The sequence below is a fragment of the Neurospora tetraspora genome, assembly GCF_033439725.1.
Source record: "Neurospora tetraspora strain CBS 560.94 chromosome Unknown B0H65scaffold_8, whole genome shotgun sequence".
Lineage (NCBI taxonomy): Eukaryota > Fungi > Ascomycota > Sordariomycetes > Sordariales > Sordariaceae > Neurospora > Neurospora tetraspora.
The window spans coordinates 494,119-517,134 of record NW_026944390.1 but is presented as its reverse complement, the minus strand read 5'-3'; the positions used below and the strand labels follow the sequence as shown (position 1 = coordinate 517,134).

The window sequence follows — 23,016 nt, the reverse complement described above, 5'->3', positions numbered from 1 at the left end:
TGATGGGTGGTCCCCACTAATGTCGTGTCATGACGAGACTGGAAATGATGCTTGTGGGATGTGATTATGTACGAGGCTAACCAAGAATTATTAGCAAAACAGAGGTTGGTGATCTAAGATACCTAAGAGATCAATGTGACGATGGCACATCTACAAACATCTACACATCCACCATGACTCCCCATAATATGTTAATGGGGGCAGGAGCGCATACAACTCCTTCCGTCCGTCGATGCTCTTGAGCCCCTCAACCTCTCAATCTCCATTTCGGAAATCCGCGACCAGTTTATCGGGCTGGACAGGATTCCGTTTGGGAGCGCAGGGTTGGGGCTTTTGAGATGGCAGTGATTGCAATTGCTTTCACGGTCCTGTTAGTTGATAGGTGTGTCGTTGGTCACGGTGTAAGTCAACCGGGGAAAGACTCAAGCCACTGAAACTGTCCCTCTCTTTCCTTGACGATCAGCCCGGCGGTAGTGCACCTGCCAGCCTGACTGGGCGCCGCTTTTGATTTTCCTGGCATGTCTGGACTCAGCTATAAAGATAGCAACTGAATGGAGCAATGATTGGTCATTGTCACAGGTCGATCGAAAATACACCCAAGAAGGCTGAGTGGATGGTAGTGTTTGAGCTCAAGACGACACTGGAGCACAGCATGATGCCGCTTGGTTGCCCGGCATAATTCACGTATCAAAACATCGGGATCTTCTATGCGGGCATCGATGGGAAAGTAAACAAACAGAAGCGGTGTCCCGTCCATCTCAGTGGTATCCCGTCCGTAGCGTCTTTTCCATCCACTGCCTATCGTCTCTTCAAGGTAAAGATATTCAACGTTCGTGTAGGAAAATGCCGAGAATAAGCATCCTTTTTTTGAGTTTTTCGTCTTTCAACTTCCATTTGTGAGATGAACAGGCAGATGGACATCGGTACAGGCCGGCTTGGAGACGACGACACTTTGAACAGGGCAAGCAGCACGATGACGACATTGCTCAGTCATTCTATCCAATCAGAATCATGGAAAGACCTCATCTGCCTCCCAGCCCCACCTCTCTCCCCACTCTGTGCATTCCCGTCCTTCAAGGTTCTCAAGTTCGAGACTCTGTCATCGTGTCCTCGCCAGTCTTTCTCCAACTTGACTCTTTTTAGTCATGATAACCATTGCACCGGTGAACGGATTCGTATTGTGCAAATCAAAAGGGCCTGGCAGTCTCGACGCGTGAAACGGTCCGCAAATCATCAGCAGGCGGGCTTGCCCAAGTCTAACAAGCTACCGGCTTCAGCTCCAGGAGCTTGTCCGAGTCCAGAGTCATGTGGTGAAACCGCCGGGGAGATGAACCTGATGATGGTTACCTCTCTGCCTGGGATAAACCGAGCTTTCCATTGAAAGAGCTGCTTGTTTGGGTGGCACGGATCGGATGAACGAACAAAGGCCAAGACAGTGACGCACTTACGCGGCTAGAGAAGTAGAGGTACCTTTTCGCAAGTGGCCTCATTCCCACGCGGGGAAGCGGCCTTCTTGCCTTTCGCCCCCGTTCGGTATTGCATGAAGGAGTTGCTCTTGCTGAATGGGAATTCATGTACCGCAGTCGTGTATCAACGTGCTTGTCCACTTACATCCGTCCACTGCCGCCTCCTTGCTTCCCCGCAAACCGAAACACCCTCCACACCCTCTCCCATTTTCCATCCTAATCTGGCCTTGCCTACCTTGTTTTTGTTTTTCCTCGGCCCTTACATAACGCCCTACATCCGTCCGCCAGGCCTACTTGGTCACCTCTTCTTCCTCGTATTCCCTCTGTCGGAATCTTTTCCAAATACACAACACCATCAACCACAGGTCTGCCCACTGAGCTCACATAGGTTCATCTGCCATTTGCTGCTCAACATGGCGAACTTCAGCGATCGTAGGTGGCTATCCATACTCTCGTCCGTCATCGTCGTACACAGCGCTAACTAGCTTTCAACAGTCAACCCCTTCGCGAAGCGGGAAGCGCATAGCCCGACATCCATCACCACCTACAAGGTCCTGACTCTGCTCTCTTGGGTTCTGTCCGTCGTCACGACCGTTTACTACGATTTCCACTCACCTCACGATGGACACTTCATTCGCCGGACGATTTGGGGCCAGAACTATGCCCATCCTTCGGGCTTCACGCAGAATGCCACCATCACCTCCATCTACTGGTGAGTACTACCACGCACAATTCCACCAGCTGCGGCCATATATCGATGCTGACACTTGGGCAGGCTTGTGTTGTTCATTCTCCAGGGAGGCTACATCGGCCACCTCTTCTCCAACGATTCCTCCACGGTCAACGCTGCCGCCTCTGTCGGTAGCCACTTCATCTTCAACAACCTGCTTCACTTTGGGTGGGTGATGCTCTTCGTTCGCTCGCACTTCGTCTGGTCCGAGATCTTGTTGATCATCAACTTCATCAACCTTACGTCGCTGTACTTCCGCCACAGTGCGTATCCCAAGGGCATCCACATGCCCGCTGTGTCTGGTCCCCTTGCCTGGACCTTCGTGGCTCTGTACTGGAACGGTGCCATCATGGTCCCTGCCCAGCATAGCTTTGTTGCCCGCATCTTTGCCAACGTCTTCATCTGGTCGATTCTGGTCTACGGAATGTTCTTCATTGTCACCTACAAGGTAAGCTTGCCATAGCTCGTTTGTTACAGACACTGTTTACTAACAGCTCGTAGGACTACACTATGGGCTTCAACCTGAGCGTTCTCGCTGCTTCCTTGGGAGTCGCCCAGTTCTTTGACCGCGTCATTGCATTCCAGTGGATCTTTGCCTTCACCATTATGGCAGTGCTGTTCGTCTTCACTGTGGTCGTCGCCGTACCTGCTTGGACCGGTAAGGAGGTCAGCTGGGGCAGACGCCAGACCCAGCCCGATGCCGAGCGTGCTCCTCTTCTCAATGACAACTAAGCATCTTGACAACAAGTGCTTTCATCCCGTATTTCTACGGGCTCCATTCTGGTGAAGGGTAAAACCTTTGAGAGTTGTACGATGTTGAAAATATCCATAACAACTGTCACTCGTTGCTCGGAGTTGCGGCATCGGTCGGCCGTGGTGTAGGAGATTCTTTGCATCGAAAATGGGAAGGGCTTCGTCATAATGATAATCATGTGCCTCAAGAGCACCAAAAAGAGGAAAGGAAATGAAGGAAATCACAACAGAATGAGCGATGTTCTCGGGAAAAGAATGAAGAGTTCAGTGGCATATGGTTCAAGCCTCCTTTACCTTATCGTAGTAGGTAGCTTACCTTATCGATAAGTTATCATTAAGCGATTCATGACGTAGGGTTGTTGCAACCCCGTCTTTTAGCGTCTTAGCCCGTCCTTATAGGGCATTTTAGTGTAATGATTGCTTCAGCGGTTTAGAACCACATCAGATCGTCCATCACAATGCCGTCACTCTCAATGTGTTACTGACCACTCTTCCTCTTCTCAGCTTTACAAACTCGCTAAGCACACCGCTGCTCATATGTTACCATGGCATCTCGACTCGTCCGTTTTCCGTGGCCCATGAATGTTGGGACCGATATCTGCCAGGTATCGCGAATCCAAACCATCTTGTCTTGCCCTACCGGCCGCGGTCGACACTTTATTCGGAGGATCCTGTGTGAAGAGGAGTTGAGACGGCCTAGCTCCAAACTTAAGTCATACCTGCGTGTTGTGCTAAAGTTTGCAAAGGAGCATGACACGCTTAAGGAGCAGGGCAAGGAGACCGAGGGGTTTGGTCATGGTCATAAACGGCTAGAACAGAAGTGGAAGGGTCAGGGTGTTGATCTGGGAGAGGTAGCTGCTTTTATGGCTGGGAGGTAAGCTGTTCTTCTTCGAGTTCCCCATATACCACTCTGGTCCGGGACAGACTAGATAACACTTTCGATACTACAGGTTCGCAGCAAAAGAAGCCGCCATCAAAGCTCATCCGCATCGTCACTTGACCTTTCACGACATCATCATCGCCAAAGCTGTGGAGCTGGACCAGATCGAGAGAGAATTGTTACTCCCTTCCTCCCCCTCTTCCTCTTCATCTTCATCTTCCAAAACTTTCACCGGCTCAACAACCGGCCCCACCACCCCCGTCGACACGCACGACATCATGCCCGAGGACCGCGTCTTCGACTACCAGCTGGAAACCGACAAGCCAAACGGATCCGACAGACCCAAGAGCTTCACCGGTTCCACCAGGGGACCGACCACGCCTGTGGATACAAGGGATATCATGCCTGAGGATCAGGTGTTTGATTACCACCTGGAAACCGACAAGCGGCCATTTGAAGGGTCTACGACCGGCCCGACCACGAAAGTGGACAAAAACGATATAATGCCTGAGGACAGGGTGTTTGACTACCATCTCGAAACAGACAAGCCAGATTCTGCTGAGTCAAAGTCAAATGATACGACGACGCTGGCTGCGAGAAGGACAACAGTACCGCAGGAAGTGCCTGGTAGAGCTAGATTGGGAAGTGGACCGCCTGTTGCTATCATCAGGGGAGGAGCTAAGGGAGAGGGAGAGAAGGGGGGTGACGACGCAAACCATCATCAGGTGGCGCTGATTAGTATCAGTCATGATGGCGATTATGCTACTGCTACTTGTGTGGGGTTTGATGCTGGGAGTATGGTGAAGGGGGGGTTGGGGTGGATGGTTTCTCGGTGAGTAGTTGGTAACGAGGTAGAGACAGGTCACTGACCGTGAGAGGTTGAAATGGCAGTTCAGAGGACTGACTGGCTGGGACTATGGGTGAAAGAATATGGTCATTACGACTTGGAATGGAAGTGTGTTGAAGAGGAATATGCGGTTAGGGTGTATTATTACTGTACTGTATTTGATGGCAATTCAACTCGGAAAAGCAGATCCGTTGATGTGGTGATAACTCCTCTGTATCTGAATGGCACCAAGTGGATCGTACTACTTGTGGATAACAACGGCGTCGCATTTCACAATCGGTAGCTCGAATAGTGTAGTGGTTATCACGTTCGCCTCACACGCGAAAGGTCCCAGGTTCGAAACCTGGTTCGAGCATCGCTTTTTGCTTGATGAGGACATCGTCGATTTTGCTGTGTTCTTTTTTTTTTTTTTTTGTCGTTTTTGTTTTCGTCTGCTTGGGCTTCTAACATATATATATAGTGGGCGTGGAAAGAAAGAGAACATGAATTGCAAGATAAAGATCCCGATCAGGTCCTTCGTAACGTTCAAAATGTAATTACGACGACTCGGCAAGTTCACGGAGTGCACGAAGTGTTTGGGAGCAAGTAGAGGATCAATCTGAACCTGGATTGAAAAAGGATGGGACACGTGCACCAAGTGCAAGACTAACTGAACACTTCAAAACGCTCTAGAACTGCTGACTGCTTTTCGTTCAAAACATTGGGTATCTTTGGTAACTCGATCGTGGTCTTTCATCCATCAAACTTCTCTCTGGTGTCGCTTCTTCAGTCGACCCGCTGTCTTGAATTCCACCATGTTAAACAATGTCGTTCTGGCAGAACACATCAGGAAGCACTGCCCTCAATCTCTGCCATTTTCTCATCCATCCTCCTAGCCATGTCTGCCTCCATATCAACCACCTCTTCAGATCCAACACCAGTGTTCCCACCGTAACCATTCCCAACACTCAACCCCCTCCTCCTTAGTTCACCCTCTATATCCCTCCTAGTAATCATCCCCCCTCTTTTACCACTCTCCGATTCCGCCTTCATCCTCTCCACATCCTCCCTCATCTTCCTCCCCCACCCCTCCACGCTCCTCATCCCCACCACCAAGAACCCGAGCTCCTCCCGATCCACATCAAACACCTCCCACCACTCGCACTCGGGCATCTTGGCGCCCACATCCTTAGCGGCATTGTAGATAGCCGCCACGGCCAGCGCGTTCGGCTGACTGGTAAGGTACAGCATCTGCGGCGACAAGAGCGCCGTGTTGAGATACGCGAGCGTTCGTTTCGATATCGTGGACTTGGAGGTGTTGAGGAAGTCAAGGGCTTGGAGGTACGTTATCGCCAAGGGGTGGGGGAGGGAGACGTGCGTGTCGAAGGAGAGCGCGTACAGGATGCGAGATTCGCAGTGGAGGAGGCGCGTTTGGAAGGAGTTGTAGACGTGTTCGGGGAGGTAGTAGTCGTTTGGGATGTTGGTTGGTGGTGGTGGTGGTGGTGGTGGTGAGTCGTCGGACGCGGATACGGACGGCTGGAAGAAGGTCGAGGAGGGAGAGAGGAGGTAGTTGTAGACGAGGGCGAGGTCGCGCGGGGAGCGAGGGTATGGAGATAGTTTGGCGGTTAGGTAAACGGAGGCGGCTGAGATGTCCTGGGAGAAGGGGAGATGTGTTAGTGGTTATTGTTGGTGAGGCGATCTTGGGGGAAGAGGAGTGTGGGAGGAATGGAAGGACTTACGCTGAATTCGTGGGATACCATGGGTTCAATTAGCCAGTATCGCGCGAGGAGGACGTTCGCCTGGGCTGTGACAGATTGCGGGAGCTGGAGGAGCAGACCGGCTGCTTGGGTGAGGCACTGGGTCGAAAAGAAGATGGCGTCTTGCAGCTCTGTTGGAAGCGCGCTGAAGGAGCGCCGTTGGTAGAGCTGTTCTGGCGTCGCCAGGGGGTTAATCATATGCGACATGATTGTTTGTCGACTGGAGGTCGTCTTTGAAGTTGATTGACTGTTGTCGGTCTGCTTTTGTTGAAAACTGAGTAGCTGGCGCAAGATGAAGCTGGAGGATGGAGAGTCGCGAAGTCAAATCGCGAACTGCATTGGGCAATGAATGATGGCTGTCTTCGGGTTAGGGTTCGGGTTGTACATGCATCACTTACACGACCAAGCGAGCTCCACAGTAAAGTTGAGTTGCTATCAGAAATACTGGCCACCATATATGATTGGGGGTAGCCTATGTAATATATGGGGCTTTTACGCACGCCAAAAGTCTCTTCAAATTACTGAAGCTTCTCATACTATATCAATAACTGCGAGATTATCTCTGAGCCCTCAATGATGGTATGGACTGCTTGAACTTGAAAAGGCCCGTCAATGTACCTCGAAGAGTACCTGCGTTCTGAGTACGGAGCTGCCACTAACAGCACTAACAGGCAAGAACTCCACATTCGCCCAGGAAACCCCACCCATGACCCCCGGCAGGCAAGCATTAGCAGGGTGTGGGCTTAATCAAGGATACCGCGCTAATTGAATCACGGGGTGACGTGAAGTCCAGGTGGGTCCCCGCATTAACACGCGTGCTTATCGAATGTTTAGGGCACAGAAGGCGCGTTTGTCCCCCTCGTTTCGGTTGATGCCGCGCCTGCGAATGATTCGGATTGGACTCGATTTGGACTCGAAGCAGCGCACATCCCCGCACCTTCCCTCCCACTTGTCGAAATTGAACTCGACCAATTTCCATGGGTTCGGTCTCTTGTCTTTCTTCTTCGCCCCATTCGATCGAGTGACTTTCCTGAGACATCCACGACATTCGACATATCCCGTTTTCCCTTTTGGTCTTGAGTATTCCACACAGTCCTTCCAAGATCGTGTAGAATTGTCTACCTACTCTGCCCACCCCACCATCCTCGCAACAACCACTCGTCAGGACTAGACACTTGCCTGATACTTCACCTGAACGTCAAATGACGCGTCGCGTGTTACGTGACTCCGTTCTTTCGCATTCTCCATCACTTTGTTGTTCCGTTCAATCACTCGACATTAACGGAGCGAACCCCTTACACGTCGGCCCTCAAAGAAGTGTGCTCTTATTGATAAGTCAAAGACTGGGACATACAGACAAACCAGAACGGTATTAAAAGGTACGCCCATTCCATTCATTATCCATAACCTTCGCAACAAGGCCCGATGACAACCAATTGGATCCTGCGGACCGCCATCCTGTCTCATGTTCCTGGCCGCAAGCTAACTTAGCCTACAGACTTTCGCCACAGAGAAACCATGACCGCGGTCAAGCCCGAACCCCGCGATGGCAGGGGCCTTGAATGCACCGCCCGCGGCCGCGGCCGCGCCCGCGCCCGCACACGACGACGAGCCTAGGATCGACCTCCAATGGCTTCAACAACTCGTTGACGACAAGGAAAAGCGATCGGCAGATGTCCTCGAGAGGGCTGTCCGTGTCGGCGTCAAGGCTCTTGAGGGCCTCAAAGGTCCCCTCGAAGCCGCCATAAATATTGAGGACACCTCAGCCGCCCAGTGGCTCAAGTTGATCAGTGACGTCCAATCTCGTGCCAAACCGACCCGCACTATTGTTGGTGTTGTAGGCAATACAGGAGCCGGAAAGTCAAGTGTTATCAGTGCCGTCCTTGATGAAGAGCGTCTTCTAGCAACAAACTGCATGAGAGCCTGCACGGCGTCTCCCACAGAGATCTCCTACAACTACTCCAAAGACCCCAATGAACTCTACCGTGCCGAAGTCGAGTTCATCACAACGGCCGAGTGGCTCAAAGAGTTGCAAGAGCTCTACAGCGATCTCATTGACGGGAATGGCGAGGTTTCGCGCGACAGTTCCAACGAAGATAGCGAGGCCGGTATCGCCTATGCCAAGATCAAAGCTGTCTACCCCCGCCTCGTCAAGGAGACCATGCCCAGGCATAACCCTGTGGAACTTGTAAACCAGCCCTCAGTCCGCAATGTGTTGGGCACGACAAGGAAGCTTCAAGCCACCACAGCTGGTGGTCTCTACCGCCAACTGCAGTCGTACGTCGACAGTAAGGAGAAAAACACAGACAAGTCGATTGAGTACTGGCCTTTGATCAAGGTTGTCCGCATCTACACCAAGGCCTCTGTCCTATCCACAGGAGTGTGCCTCGTCGATCTTCCCGGTGTCCAGGATTCGAACGCAGCAAGAGCGGCCGTTGCTGCAAACTACATGAAGGCATGTACCGGTCTTTGGATTGTGGCACCCATCACCCGTGCTGTGGATGACAAAACGGCAAAGTCTCTGCTTGGCGATACCTTCAAACGCCAGCTGAAATACGATGGCGCATATTCAGCTGTGACTTTCATCTGCTCAAAGACCGATGATATATCGGTTACCGAGGCAGTGGAGAGTCTTAATCTTGAAGACCGTGTCTCTCAACACGAGTCGCAGATCCGAAACAAAGAAGACGAGATCAAGAAGCTCAAGAAGAAGCTCGGCGAGCTCAAAGATCAGGAAGCAGCCTGTGACGAGATCCGCGACCATCTTGACGAAGAAGTGGACAAGTGGGATGCGCTTCTCGACAAACTGGACAAGGGAGAGCAGGTCTACGATCCATCTGAAGAGCAACAGACCAAGAAGCGAAAGCGTCGCGGCGGATCACGGGGAAGTCGCAAACGACGCAACAACGACCCCATTGAGAGTGATAGTGGCAGTGGCAGCGATAGCGGCAGCGACAGCGGTAGCGGTAGTGACGGGGACGACTCGGACGCCGAAAGGAGCGACTCGAGCGACAATTATTCCTCCACCTATAATATAGCCTCAGTGCGATATACCCAGCCGCAATACCAAATAGTAGCGCAGTATTGACCCAGTGGCCCGTCGGATACCCCTTTTTCGCCTCCTCGGCCTTGTAAATCCACACGCCAGCAATCTGACCGGGACATGCGCCGACGCCGACGCCTTAACCAAAGCTAGAAACAAAAGTAAATACTCAGTTGCGAGAAGATCCGGCTGTTGACCACCAGTCGTGAATATGCCGACATCAAGCGGGTCATGGCTCCTGTTTCCCTTTCTGTACCCGCCTCACGCGAGGAGGTGGAGAAGGATATTCTAATCTTTGTCGACAAAAGCATCAGTCGAAGCAACAGTTTCAAGCGTTGGCCCCACGATCTAAAGCTTGAGGAACAAAAAAAAGAAGGCTAAAAAGGTCAGTGTTGAAGAGGAGCACGAGATCAGCATGGAGCTTGATGGTACGACGCAAATCGACGATACCATAGTAATTGAGGAGACCACCTAAGTCGAGCTGGAAAGAATAACTCGAATTATATCGAGGAAGGTGCCCCAATGATGCTGATGATGGTGGATGAAGGAGAGAACGAGAGACGGAAAAAACTTCACGTCCATAGGGGAGAAGGACGGGGTGTACCGAAGCCATCATCACTAGGGAAAGAACAACCCGATATTATATCGAGGAAGGTGGGAGTGATATCGGGTTGTTCTTTCCCTAATAATAATAGCTTTAGTACACCCCATCCTTCTCCCCCATAGACGTGAAGTTTTTTCCGTCTCTCGTTCTCTCCTTCATCCATCATCAGCATCGTGGTCCAACATGGCGTCCGAAGTTGCCCTCCCGAGAGAGCTCCACAAATTCATGTGGGAAATCATGAACAATCCGAGGGTAGTGCCTGAAATCCCTACACTCATTCCTTCATACGAGGCTTTGAAAGGACTTCTTACCTCTACCAATGTCAAATTCGCTCGTGGTATTCCTGCTCTCCTCGACAGCCCTACACCCCCAACGATCGAATTCATCAACTCGCTACCTAGCAATTTCTCAAGGCAAAACTGGGGGGTATATATCCTCATCCTCGAAAGACCCGGTTCACCGACAGCAGTTTTCGTCGGCTCCTCTACAAGCTCTGAAGGAGGCACCAGGAAGCGTGTCCTGAAACATCTTTCAGCGCGCCCTAACTCTGGCAAGAAGCCTTCGGCTGAGGCCGTTCAACAGGCCCTCGACCGAGGATATACAATTGTTCATTGTGCGCAAATTGCGAAGGTACCATTGCCAAAGCAACAGAAGAAGAGAATCCGGGTTCTAATTATCAGTAAGAATAACCATATCCTCACACTTGTACCCAAAATACTCGACCAAATATAATAACATATTCCTAACATCGTCGTAGTTATCGAGGCTGCTATGCACTGTCTTTTCTGGTCCATGAAGTCTAACAAGACTTGGGGTTTCTGGAACGCCAATTACGAGGACCTCTACCCCTGGCAAAAGGCCAAATTTCAATATATTGGTCTCAATGGAATAAAAATAAACCCCACGCGTTGCGGAATTCCAGGGCTTAAACGGGGACATGTTGTTGATAGTGAAGAGGAAGATAAGCGTTTTATTTGCAAAGATTGCGGCAACCAAGTTTTCCTAGACATGGGGGATCTAAACAGACACCTCAGATCACAGAGGCACAAGGACCGTGCAGCTGGGAAGTTGGAATTCCATTGCGGGCTATGCAACAGAAATTTCAAGACCGCCAGCCGTTTATTGCGACACGAAAGAGAAGCCAAGGTCCACCAGGATATGCTTGCGGCTCGTGGGGAGGAGGTACAGCCGTGGGTCCCTACCAAGGGCAAGTCCGTCAAGCCACGCTGCCAACGGTGTGTCAAGAGACATCACGCGTGTGACAGGCAACAACATTGCGGCAGATGCAAAGATGACGGCATTCCCGCCGAGGAATGCATCCATTAAGCGCTAGGCGTCGGCGGGCAGGACGGCGGAGGCGAGGAAGCCGGCGGCGCCGATGGGGGAGAGCGTACATTGCGAGCAGAGATGGTGCCATTGTTGCAAAAGACTGATCCTGTGTTCGCGCTTGTTGTTAGGGGCGAGTTTGAAGAGTTTGAAAAGGTGGAAGAATTGGAGCCGAAGGAGGAGAGGGCTACTAGTAAGGGTTTTTTTGTCCCCCGGGTAGAGCGTGCATTGCGAGCAGAGATGGTGCCCTTGTTACAGAAGACTGATCCTGTGTTCGCGCCTGTTGTCAAGGGCGAGCCTGAAGAGCCTGAGAAGGTCGATGAACCAGAGGAGCCGAAGCAGGAGAGGGCTGCTAGCGAGGGCCTTTTTGTCGCTCCGGACGCCGCGGCTAACGAAGCTGACCCCTTCGCCGATGACCATGACACAACCATGGTGGATGCTTCGATTGTGGACACTTCGGTGGTTGACGCATCGATGGTAGATGCCCCTCCGCCGTCTTCGGCGCCAACTGCAACCTCTACCATCAAAGCTGAGCCCGTCGAGTCGGTTCTTCTGCAAAGCGGTAACCAAGCTTCGGTTCCCGCAGTCACCAATGATCACGCCTCACTGGTTCAACCAGCTGTTGAAACCACTCCAGCCCCTGCCGTTGCTGCTCCTCAAGCTGTTGCTGCTCCTCAAGCTGTTGCTCCCACTGAGGCCATTCAACCTGGTACCGCTGCTCCCGAGGCAGCCCAGGCCGTTGGTGTTGCTCATGAGCGCGCTCGAGCTGCTACTGCTGGCCCCGAGGCCGTTGGAACTGCTAATGTTGTTCCTCAGCCTCCGCGAGCTGCTACTGCTGGTCCCGATCCTATCTCTAACATCAAGCGGGAGCCACTGGAAGATCACAGCTTGCTCACCAGCTTCTGCAGTGAGCGCAATCCCAACTCTGACGACGAGGAAGAGGATTCTACCGCGACAGAGGGCGAGGATGACGAGGGCGATGAAGATGAAGATGATGACAATGCTGAATCATCATCAGACGAGGACAGCTCCCGGGCCCCAAGTGTCGACATGGACCTTGTGAAGCCAGAGCCCGCCGAGCAATGAGTGACTCTGACATTCGTGGGTTGCTCGCCAGCTGTTCATATTACGCTGTACATGATTGACATTTGTGGGGCTATGGGTCGTCGATGGTCTGGTCGGAAAAATAATGGAATGGGTCATAAAGGATGTGATGCCACTTAAGGGCGTTCCTGGCGTCATCGGATATGGCAGGAAAATATGGCGGTCTTGTGTGGTTTATATTTGGGCTTAGGTGGTCGGAGTTCATGTTTACGTAGGGTGTCGGATTCACTTCTTTGAGCACATTGATGCATTTGTGCGTTATTGTCATGTCGATCAGTGTTCGAGGTTATCATATCGAAGGCTCGTTGTCATATAAAGGAATGCTAGCTGGGCCTGTGTATATGGACTTATCCATGGCAGATATGTACGTCTCCCAGCAGGTCTTACATATTACAAAGGCTGTATTACGTAGACACAAAGTCGGTCTCGTTTAGCTTATCACAGGTAGTGAAGAGAACTATTGTTTTCGAAGAACATACGTGACCAAGAGGAAAAAAATAATTTGACAAATGACTTGGCGATAGGGCTGACTGTCTACCTGAAAAAAATATGCAACGAAGAGAACCGAGAATAACAGGGAAGGAAGCATGCAGAAAGAGGAAGGTGAACAACAAAAAACAATTCATCACCAAAAAGAGAATTTCAGCAAAAAGTTGATGTTGTCCTGATACCAGGAACATCGGGAATTGAGCCCGACGTGGGGGTCGAACCCACAACCTTGAGATTAAGAGTCTCACGCTCTACCGATTGAGCTAGCCGGGCGGTTGTTAACCGCCATTGGATGTTGAAGCATTAGTCAGGATATTGGGTTTATGTACGCACTTATTTTCTTTCGAGCATGCATGCGTGTGAACGTGGGAGGGAGGATGAAGGTAGCATCACCAGTCGAATTCTTTATGCGATAGAAACTTAGGAAGCTTTCTCGAATTACATGAATTGGAACCTTCCATATGGGTCTAAACATCCCATCCCTACAGCGGAAATCCCATGGTGAAAGGGAAACAGCCGATAGTGGTATAGTATCCATCTCCAATCTCCGCCGACCAGGACCCAGAGAGAGGATTTGTTGTTCGATATCTGATAAAATCATCGTTTTGCTAAGGACTTTTTTTTTTTTGTTTTTTTTTTTGTTTTTTTCCTTCTTGGTGTGCTAAAGACTTCTTTGCTTTCTTTCCTTCTTGGTGAGGCAACACAGGGCAGGAAGAACAAGACAAGACAGGGCAGGCGTCCCTCATGGTTTCCACGACTCCCCTCCATCCCGAGGATCCCGTTCGGCTCCCGCGCCTCCGGCACTCGGCTTCGTTTGGGAAGTTGGGAAGTCGAGAACGTCAATACATATCATTTCAACAGATCAGTTCATCGTTGTGAACTTAGAATTGTCAATAGCCAAACCATATCAGTACTAACGATACATTGTTCTTTCCGTCGTTCTCCATCTTTTCCTAGCTAGGTAGGTAGGTAGCATTCGCATCAACCACTTCATCTTCCTTGTCCGAGTTCCCGCGATGACAAATGCGGGAAAAAGAAGAAACAAACAAACTGCATCTTCTCCATGACTGTATCCCGATGGGATTTCCAAATATCAGAACCCCCCCCCCCCCCTTTTTCCCCTTGCATACGTAGTCAGAGTAGTATGTACCTCGATATGTGCGCTCGGCAAGTGGATATGATATGTGCTTACATGCGCACTCGGTACCGACGGGAGTCGCAGTAAGCACAAACAGCTGCGTCATAGACTTCCACTTACCAATTTCCCATACCTATCTATCTATCTACCACTAGGTAAAAGTCCATCCGAAGGCTCTACAGAAATAACCAAATGCCTACTATTTATTTCCATCCATCCGTTGCACCCTCTTACTGTGTAAATCTCTATGCAGTATGGCAGTCTGGTGGTTGTTGGTTCGAAACAATCGGGCAGGAGGAGAGCAGCCCTGCTTAAAGAAATGAGGATCTTCAACAATTGCATCAGTGCTTCCGTGTGTACCTGCATTTGGCTTGCATCAAATCTGCGGGCTTTTCCCCAAATCCTTGGTTTCCAAGTTTTGAGTTTAAGTTTTTCGCCACACAGTAGAAGACCAATTGGAACCAAATAGATGCTACCCACCACTCTTGTCTTTTTTCTTCACTTCTTCTTCACACAAACCCTGACAGACAACGAGCCGAATGAGCCGTGTCGCTTCTCCATCCCCTATCTTATTTTGTGGATGGTGGATGGAGACCCATTCGGTCGTTCTTGTGTGTGGTTGGCAGCAGGGTTGTTTGGTTCACCAGTAAAAGATGTTTGGGAGAAGTTCCCTATATGTACACTACGGTGTGCACACCATCACTAACCAAATATACGCTCTGACTGGTTCGATGATTTGCATAAGATAAAACGAGGCATATGTGCTGCGAGGGTAGATCAGGAACAGCAAGCAAAACGAGATGAACGCCTCGTTAGGAACAGGAAGTGATCACTGGTTGGTTGGTACCCGCAATGACGAACGACACCCCAATTGACATTGACACTTGGACGTGTTCACAGAGCGTCAATCAATCGCACGCAAAATCATTGTTGGGTTCGATTCAGATAGGTATTCGGTTCCGTATTCCAACTAAGATGTAGGCAGGATTAGGGGGTCCATGGCCACCTATAACCTGACTCTACTATAACCTCCCACAAATACAGCTTTGATCCCATAACCGCCGCAAAAGCCGCTTCCGTAACTCTGATCCAAGCGCGCGCAAGTTCGCAGTCCAACCATTCAGTGTCCAAGTGGTGTATGGTCGTGCTTCCGTAAAGTTGTCCAAAAAGCTGCGATAGCTTGAATTCGAGGTGACGTAAATAATGCTCTCGATTTGTCTTTGGTTTGTCAGGATGAGGTATAGTGTCGTATATGTGAGGTGATCGGTTGTAAGGTCCATTGAGCGAACCGAAGCTATCTGGTGTCGTCCGAAGTTGAGGCGGATTGAGATGAACGGTCGTCCGGTACAGGAAACAAAGATACGCTGCACCCCAAAATCATAAGGAAAAAAAAAGGAAAAGAACATTAGGGCACGTAGATAATCAGCGTTCGGTCGTCTGGTTGTATGTGCGCTTGCAAGTGTGGTTTAACATGAACAAAAAAGCGCTGGAAAACCCTCAAAACCCCCCAAAAAATGATCAGACACAACCAGCAGCACCCCCCTTCCTTTTAGTTTGCCTTTCCCCCAGTCTGGCCCCAAAAAGCAAAACAAGCCCGCCTGCCGCCCAGTTTCGGAAACGATGAAACGCAAAAAACGCCGTGGTATCTCAATGCAGATGCAGAAGACAGTGATGGTAGTGATGATGATGATGAGGGGGATGATGATGATGATGTAATCGCAAGAAACCGTTCGTGTGCGTCGTCGTGAGTGATTGAAACCGTCCGCTCAATCCTCAATCCTCGTTGATTGGATCCGGGTTTACGGCTCTCAGTACCCGCGGCTGACCGACAACCCGTCTCGAGTAGTCTTGGTTGTCCTGGAATGATGTGATACTCTCACGGCTCTTGTTTCGGCCGTTGAACAGAGCGTTGCCGTATGGGTTCAAGCGTGGGTCGACTGGCATCAAAGTGCTCCTCCTCTTGGACCCCGGTCCATCCCCCCATGCTACCAGGTCGGGCGCAAAGCGAGTTTCGGTAACTGTGGCGCCCTTCATTCCCGAAGAGCTTCCGCGTGGCGAGCTGAATGAAGAGCCGCTCTCTTCGTTCTGCTTCCTGCGCCTCATGTACCAGATCCAGAGCAATACGCCGATAATTCCCAGAGCAGCGGCGACACCGATGGCAATTCCGACGGCTGCTCCTATACCGAGTGGCTTCTTTCCATTGGGTTCGGGTTCGGCAAGTTGACCTCCGCTGGTGGCTGTTGGGGTTGGTGTGACGACCACGGTTCGTACTGTTCCGCCAACGGTAACGGTTTGGGTGGTTGGCTGCGTCGGATCTGTTGTAACGGGGCCATTGGTAGTTTGTGTCGTCTATCCACAATGTTAGCCTTACATGCACCCAGGAAGCTACGGTTGAATGCATGGTCTGACGAGAACGGATGAAAGAAGGTGCGAAAAACCATACAGAAGTAACAAGGGTGGTGGAAGAAGAAACCCCAGTTGAGGAGGCCACCGAAGACTTCACCGAGGGAATCACAGTCACTGTTTCTCGAACCGTGCTCTGCACAGTCTTGATTGCAGTGGTCTGCTCAGTCTCAGTCTTGATGATCACCACAGCCTGGGGACCGAGATGTTTAAGCAAGGGTGAACGGGGGGGCGGGTTCATGATATAGGCTCAAGGATAGATATCAAAACGCGCCGGGAACGGGAACGCTGGGGCATCGTGGGAGTAGGGGATTGGATAAGGAGAAACAGAGAGGACACATACCGTAGTCGTGGGCTTAGTCGCGGATGTGGTCGTCTTGGTGGTTTGTTGGGTGGTGGTGCTGATTGACGCTGGCGCCGCCGTGCTGGACGGCTTGACGCCCGTGATCTTGAGATATCCGTAGAGGGAATCGCCTCCACACCAATCTGAAGGATATCCGGGGCAAGGATTTTCGCATTGGTTAGTCGATACGGTGTTGGCTGTGTTTGGCTGTGTGTTGGAGCACCAGCAGGATTTGCCCCAAACCACAGCAAAGGCGTACTCTTCCTGGGCACCAGCACAGGTTTGGTAGCACAAACCCATGGACTGGAAGTCGCTGTCCTCTGCAATGGAGGTTAGTATAGGCTCTGTGGGAACATGACGATGAGGTCTCTAGCTACTCACTCGAGTCCATGTCAGCCGTGTTGACGGTGGCGCAGTAGGCAACATCATGGGACGGGCCCACGGCCAATGCGTTTCCGCAAAGCGAGGCCACTAGGGCGAGACATGCCCACAAACGGGCAGCTCGTTGGCGTGCCATTGGTGATGCAGCAGTTGGAGTGCAGTATCTGGTGATAATTTGTTAGCGACCCGAGGAGTTATTGCATATTTTCTTGGTGGTGTTTGATATTGCTGGGGTCTCCCTTTTGGGTGAGCCAAACAGAATCTCCACTTCGGCTTCCGCGGCGGGAACATACCTCGTATTTCTTGGCTTTCCCCTCTCGGCCACCTATCGAGCGACTACAACAATAACAACGCCAAGTACCCCCAGCAGCCCGTGATCCTTTTTCCAAAACACGCAAAGTTGAGAGACGGAATCTGAAGTTTGTCGATCTAAAAAGCCATTGCAAGCCAGCCAGGCAAGCTAAGGTAGTGCAGCGTAGCGAAGATGGTCCGTGTCCAAGGCAATAACGTGGCGCGAGACTTTTTTTGGTGGATGAAGAAGCGAGGCGGAACAGGACAAAAATCGAAGCAACGTCCAGCTAAAGAGTCACTTGGTCGTCGTCTTTGTCGTCGAGTATGTAGTAGCGAGAAGTGAGATGGGCGTCCGAGGCGATTGGGATTTGGCGATGGCCCAAAACTGGAGTACGGATGGAAGCAAGTAGAGGAGATTCAGGGAGTCGACAGTCCTCTACAGGAGTTTGATGAGCAGGAGCAAGTTGGAGGAAGTCGGGCGGTGGCAGACGGAGACGATGCAGATGAGCGGCGGAAGAGGAGAGTGGGGGGAGAAGGTGGGAAGTGTTTGCATGGAAACGAGACGAGCGACAGAGAGACAGATCGATCGTCTGCAGAGAGGACCAAATGGGAAAGGACTGGACGGAAAGAAAAGGCCGGATGCAGGAGGGGGCTTGCCCAGTAGTGTGTGTACAAGGGGGCAGGCCACACTGCTGCCAACCTTTCCGTCCATCAACAGCAAGACACTTGCCCAACAGCGGAGCCCTTTTGCCCTTGAACTTTGATCGGGGTGGAGTTGGCCGATAGTGGAAGAGGTGACTGGTGGACCAGATACGAGTCCACCCTGACACCGTCTGATAGTGAAGCCGATATCGTGTTGTATCGTGACCGTCACAATAAAATGTCAGCAACTCCTTTCGTGACTTCGTGTTCCTGCACCAGCACAAGAGCTGCACGTATAAAGCTTGAATCCTCCCGCACATGGAGGGTTGCAGCAAGCGCACAAAAAGCACATGTGTGCGTCGACATTGGTCGCATTCGTCCAAGGACATAAAAAAGGGCTGTTCGGAACACACGGCACCATTGGATACTCGTAGGAGGGAGGAGCGGGAAGGCAGATCAGAGGTACCGACCTTCTGCTTCCGTCCTGTCACCAGTCACCACAACCTATGAAATTGACAGCGCGATAAGAACTGATAGTTCGGTACCGCAACGGCAAACATATCCATTGAAAGGTTTCAAAAACATGGACGGAAACAGCGAGAGCGGTGGATAGGCTGGACGGGAGATTTGGGAGAAATTCCAGAGCTTGGCTCACTTGGCGTCGTGTGTTCTTGGGGCTTGGCTGATGGACAATGGCCCTGCAAATGACGACGTCACTTTTTCTCTTGGCACTCACTCGCTTCGTCTCGTATGAAGACGGATTCTCGTGGAGTCGCGGGTACCTTGGAGGTGCTCGCTTCTGTTAGGCGTCGACTTGGCGCTTCGGGATCTACAGTACCAAATGCCCCCTCATTATCTGAGCAATCCACATGCGAAGTACCCGATACTTTGGGCAGTCTTAACTCCCGCGTAGTTTCTGGACTGCCTCAGCGCGCATCCGCGACCACACGGCCGCATCTGCCCCCTGCGAGCCTGCCTCGAGCCTGCCTCGAGCCTGCCTCGAAACAACTTTGGTCGCCCTGGACTGCTGATCTTCGCTTCGGCGCCATGAAGCACCGAGGCAAAAACACACAACTCCAAGGGCAATCAAACAGAAAAGCAATTTCAAAAATCTTGTCGAATTCTTGGCCCGATTGATAAGCCCCTCTCCTCATGCCCCGTTCATCCCCGTGTTGCGCAGGCGACATCCCGACTTCACCCATCCCCCTCCCAGGCACTCCAGATGGCCGCTTGCAGATTCCAACCGCGCCTGCCAGGCCCATCCCTTCAGCACACGCATCTTCCAGTCCGATCTTCGTTTTGTTTTCAGATGGAGGCTTCGCGCCTACCAGGTTGGCTTTTCTGGACTGTCGGTGCTCGGAACATTTCCCCCGCCACCACCGCCCTCTCCAACCTCCGCCTTCCTTCCCTCATGAAATCTGCCCTCTGGCGCCGTCCGTTGATGGCGCCGGCGAACCCCTGCTGGTGTTCCCTAGAGGTATAACGGCCCGGCCCCAACACCTTCAGGGTGTCGCTTGCTGGAAGTGCTCTGCTGCTGCCTCTGTCTGGCGGCTTGAGGTTCTGTTGGCGCCGGCTGTTAGCGACAATGGTCCCTAATGTCAGCCAAGGCGGCCTGATACCTATCCTTTTCGGACACCCTGTAAACAAACAAGTCGCGATGGAGTCTTCGAACCCTCAATCTATCAGCACGTGGGAAACCTCCATTTCCTCAACCGCACAGCGCCGAACTTAGGGCGGCGATGATCCCAGATCCGTCTACACACTACTGCGGCACGGATATTGATGCCCCCCTCGCCGTCCCGGCTTCCTTTCGGCCTTCTTTTCTACACTACAACGAGACAGGGGTACATCTCCCGTCTCTGGCGCCTACGGTATACTAGTTTTATAGGCAAGCCGCAGCATCCAGTCCACACGTGTATTATCAGAGGCTTGTCTGTTCGAATAAAAGAACAAATACATGGGCTGATGGTGTTACCGCCCTATAGGGACCGCCGTTCAAAGACTCCATTTTCCCAACCCTCGGTTTATTGTTTCAACGGTCATCATCTTCCATATCTTGCGTGCTATCCCCGGATCAACAATGAGGGGTTGAGAGACTTTCGTTTCTCACCGGCCATGATCGACAAGAACAAAAACAAGGGGGCGTGATGCACATCAGTGTTACAGATATGACTGACTGAGAAAGTCTCAGCTTGGCCTTGAATGAAGCCAGGAAGTGCTTTCTGTTCTTCGTTGATGATTGCCATCTGACCGGCCTTTTCCTTCTGTATATCTCGTGCTTTCTTCTTCACCAGCCTTTCGACTTTTCGGGATCGGGACACTGCCAGGATACGTAGGTATAAACGCTGTGGGTGAACACGAAGCAGTGACACGCTATTTGAAGTAATACGAAGCACACCTCTACTCAACCTGCGTCACTCATGGTGCACGCTAGAACAAAGTGGTGGTGCGGGGGTCGCGGGTATCTCGAGTTCTCGAACGACCTTCCGGGTCAATCCCACCTATCGTCCATCGTGAAAGTACGGGGTAAAGAAGCTTAGTGCCTTCTATCTTTCGCACCCGTGATTCCCCAGACCGGTCGTGATATCGCTCCGGACTTCCTTTCCGGTCCTATCTCGACCGCTTCTCTACATTGATGGACTAATAAGGGACCGCAGACTTATAAGGTCTGGGCTTCGATGGTGACTTATTCCAAAGGCAGATCATGGCATCTTTGCTACCCGGCCGGCAGGTTGAGGGGGTCGACATGACCGGAGACCGTGATACCAATCCATCTTCATCGTCAGCCGCTCTTTGTTCGGATACGGAGATAAATGGGACCGGTTCCTGTCCGTCCGGTGCTGCTCCCAATGTGTTCCGAGAGGCGGTCTACGCATTTCCAGTCAAAAACACGACAACGACGACTCGGGGAGCCGATAAGGTCATATGTCGGACGCATGGTACTACCATGTAGGATTTCTATCTTCCTTGCGTTGGCTAGGGTACGCGTACCGGGCAGTAGGTTATACCCATATTTCCCTCTTTGAACCCCCTTTTACTTCTCTTCTCCAGCAGTCATCTGTTGCCCAGTGTCTTCTAGTGTAGGTTGTCGCCGTGACACGGCATATAACACTGAGTGCCGTGTGGCCGTGTCTTTTCTGCCGTGTACCCACAGAACCGGAACCGGAAATCCAGACCGCTTCTGCGTTCCGTTTCATCTCCATCTACCGAGAAAGGCTTCTGTATCAAGATGGTTGTTATTCGTTGGTTTCTGACCGAGATACAAGAGGGATACACGGACAAAGGGACAAATGGGGTTCGCTATTCCCTGACTGACCGATTTGCTTGTGCTTTGTGCCTTGTGCTTCGGTCGCGCAAGATGAGCGCGGGAGGCCTCGTCGCATCGCTTTTCTTTTTTTTTTCTTCCGAAGGTTGGCGACAGGATATGGCATGTTGGACTACTGCCTGCGGGTATTGTACTCGTGCTGCCGTTGTTGTCATGTTACTGTTCCCGATCTGTGGTCATTCAGTATATCCCTGTGAAGCACAGGGAACTGGTTGAGTGAATCCCACATGCAAGCTCTTCAACCACTTTACACCTCAACCGGCCAACGTTCGTCGTTATCTTGATATTGGCCTCATCATCATTTACATTGAGCTAGCAAATTTTCGCAAGGTGCTCTGTGAACTCGACGGTTATCACTGAATAGCGACAGAGTGTCATCAGAGACATGCGGTAACAGTCGACGGTAAATCCAATGTCAACTGACTTAGACCTGAGCGACCACATCTAGGCGCCCTGTTCAACCACCATACCCCACTACAAAGGCAACGCAAATGTATGTGGTGGACGAACACAAGGACAAAGTACGCAAATGCCAGCAAATGACAGCAAGGACCGACTCGGCCGTTTGGGCTGAAACAGCAAGACGAGACAAAACAGGGACGACGGGGGGAAGAAACAAAACGAAACAAAAACAAATCTGGGATAGATGTGTTTTTGAAGAGACCTCCATTCATTGATTGTTACTCAAAACTGCCACTCACTCATTCATTCACTCACTCATTCATTCACTCACTCATTCATTCACTCACTCAGCCACTACAACAGAAAAGTTTCGGTAACCGGTCCGTGAATTGTCAAAAGTCGAATATTCCAAGAAGCAAGGTGGCTGACGACACTCCGGATATTAGACGCTGAAGTAAGTTCTTCCTACCATTCTCGTTGGTTTTGCAGCGGCTTACGTACCTAGCTGGCCAGGAACATGTCGTATGAGCTTCCACGTTTCTTTCTCGAAGAGAGGAAATACAGTCCAATACTGGTTTGTTTGTTAGCTCGAGACCTCGGGTCAACTTCCCTAGGCGTTTTCATACTATGAATATGCCTTTTCCAAAATAAATACACCGTAGTGGATCTTATTAGTCCCTTTCGGATCCGTACCTAGCCATTTTCATGCTGTGAATATGCCTTTTCTAAAATAAAATACACCGTATTAAATCTTATTAATGCCTTTCATTTAGTCCTTATAAGGTTTAGGACAATTCGGAAGAGATCTCGTCCAGTGTACTAGGAGTACGTAGGTACCAAGCTTATTTAAAGTTGAGGTCCCGGCCCCCGAGGGTGTTGACGATCCCGAGGGTTTTATGAAGGCCTTCCTGTCCGGTTACTTGAAAGGCCGCCCGTTCATGGTTGTTGAGCAGCTGGATCAGGCGAGAGAGGCTGCGGCTGCTATGGCAGAGCAGGATACTGCCGCTGCTGCCGCTGTCCTCAAGCAGGAGGTCGACATGGTGGACACCCAGATGGATGATGGAACAGACGACCTTGATGTTCCTGCCCCGGCCGACACTACCAAGAAGCATG

The 23,016-nt window shown here is 51.2% G+C and overlaps 7 protein-coding genes and 2 non-coding genes across 9 annotated transcripts; 6 read left to right on the top strand and 3 right to left on the bottom strand.

Annotated features, from left to right (window-relative positions):
• Positions 1-1,879: 1,879 nt before the first annotated feature.
• Positions 1,880-3,311, top strand: B0H65DRAFT_581363 (uncharacterized protein; the record flags this gene model as incomplete). The annotated part of the gene is made up of 4 exons (XM_062830814.1): positions 1,880-1,898; positions 1,962-2,178; positions 2,242-2,644; positions 2,698-3,311. The coding sequence occupies 4 exons, from the start codon at positions 1,880-1,882 to the stop codon at positions 2,926-2,928; spliced, it is 870 nt and encodes a 289-aa protein (XP_062677400.1). The 3' UTR covers positions 2,929-3,311.
• A 70-nt stretch (positions 3,312-3,381) lies between these two features.
• On the top strand, positions 3,382-4,880 carry B0H65DRAFT_591968 (uncharacterized protein). The gene is made up of 2 exons (XM_062831114.1): positions 3,382-3,823; positions 3,900-4,880. Exons 1-2 carry the CDS (start codon positions 3,495-3,497, stop codon positions 4,663-4,665), a joined length of 1,095 nt encoding a protein of 364 aa, XP_062677399.1. The 5' UTR covers positions 3,382-3,494; the 3' UTR covers positions 4,666-4,880.
• Positions 4,881-4,958: 78 nt separating this feature from the next.
• On the top strand, positions 4,959-5,031 carry B0H65DRAFT_t451. The gene has a single exon. It is a non-coding gene; the product is annotated as a tRNA-Val (tRNA).
• A 232-nt stretch (positions 5,032-5,263) lies between these two features.
• Positions 5,264-6,965, bottom strand: B0H65DRAFT_532310 (cyclin-like protein). Its single transcript, XM_062828956.1, has 2 exons — positions 6,395-6,965; positions 5,264-6,308 (listed from the first exon to the last, which is right to left on the bottom strand). Exons 1-2 carry the CDS (start codon positions 6,617-6,619, stop codon positions 5,502-5,504), a joined length of 1,032 nt encoding a protein of 343 aa, XP_062677398.1. The 5' UTR covers positions 6,620-6,965; the 3' UTR covers positions 5,264-5,501.
• A 746-nt stretch (positions 6,966-7,711) lies between these two features.
• On the top strand, positions 7,712-9,871 carry B0H65DRAFT_308231 (uncharacterized protein). Its single transcript, XM_062823252.1, has 2 exons — positions 7,712-7,791; positions 7,911-9,871. Exon 2 carries the CDS (start codon positions 7,959-7,961, stop codon positions 9,498-9,500), a length of 1,542 nt encoding a protein of 513 aa, XP_062677397.1. The 5' UTR covers positions 7,712-7,791; positions 7,911-7,958; the 3' UTR covers positions 9,501-9,871.
• Positions 9,872-10,160: 289 nt separating this feature from the next.
• Positions 10,161-10,839, top strand: B0H65DRAFT_477286 (uncharacterized protein). Its single transcript, XM_062827422.1, has one exon. It carries the CDS (start codon positions 10,243-10,245, stop codon positions 10,789-10,791), a length of 549 nt encoding a protein of 182 aa, XP_062677396.1. The 5' UTR covers positions 10,161-10,242; the 3' UTR covers positions 10,792-10,839.
• Positions 10,840-11,135: 296 nt separating this feature from the next.
• On the top strand, positions 11,136-12,682 carry B0H65DRAFT_308237 (uncharacterized protein). The gene has a single exon (XM_062823253.1). It carries the CDS (start codon positions 11,467-11,469, stop codon positions 12,469-12,471), a length of 1,005 nt encoding a protein of 334 aa, XP_062677395.1. The 5' UTR covers positions 11,136-11,466; the 3' UTR covers positions 12,472-12,682.
• Positions 12,683-13,178: 496 nt separating this feature from the next.
• B0H65DRAFT_t417 lies at positions 13,179-13,251 on the bottom strand. Its single transcript has one exon. It is a non-coding gene; the product is annotated as a tRNA-Lys (tRNA).
• Positions 13,252-15,889: 2,638 nt separating this feature from the next.
• On the bottom strand, positions 15,890-17,379 carry B0H65DRAFT_445875 (uncharacterized protein; the record flags this gene model as incomplete). The annotated part of the gene is made up of 4 exons (XM_062825773.1): positions 15,890-16,465; positions 16,488-16,712; positions 16,863-17,182; positions 17,244-17,379. 4 exons carry the CDS (start codon positions 17,377-17,379, stop codon positions 15,890-15,892), a joined length of 1,257 nt encoding a protein of 418 aa, XP_062677394.1.
• Between the last annotated feature and the right edge of the window lie 5,637 nt (positions 17,380-23,016).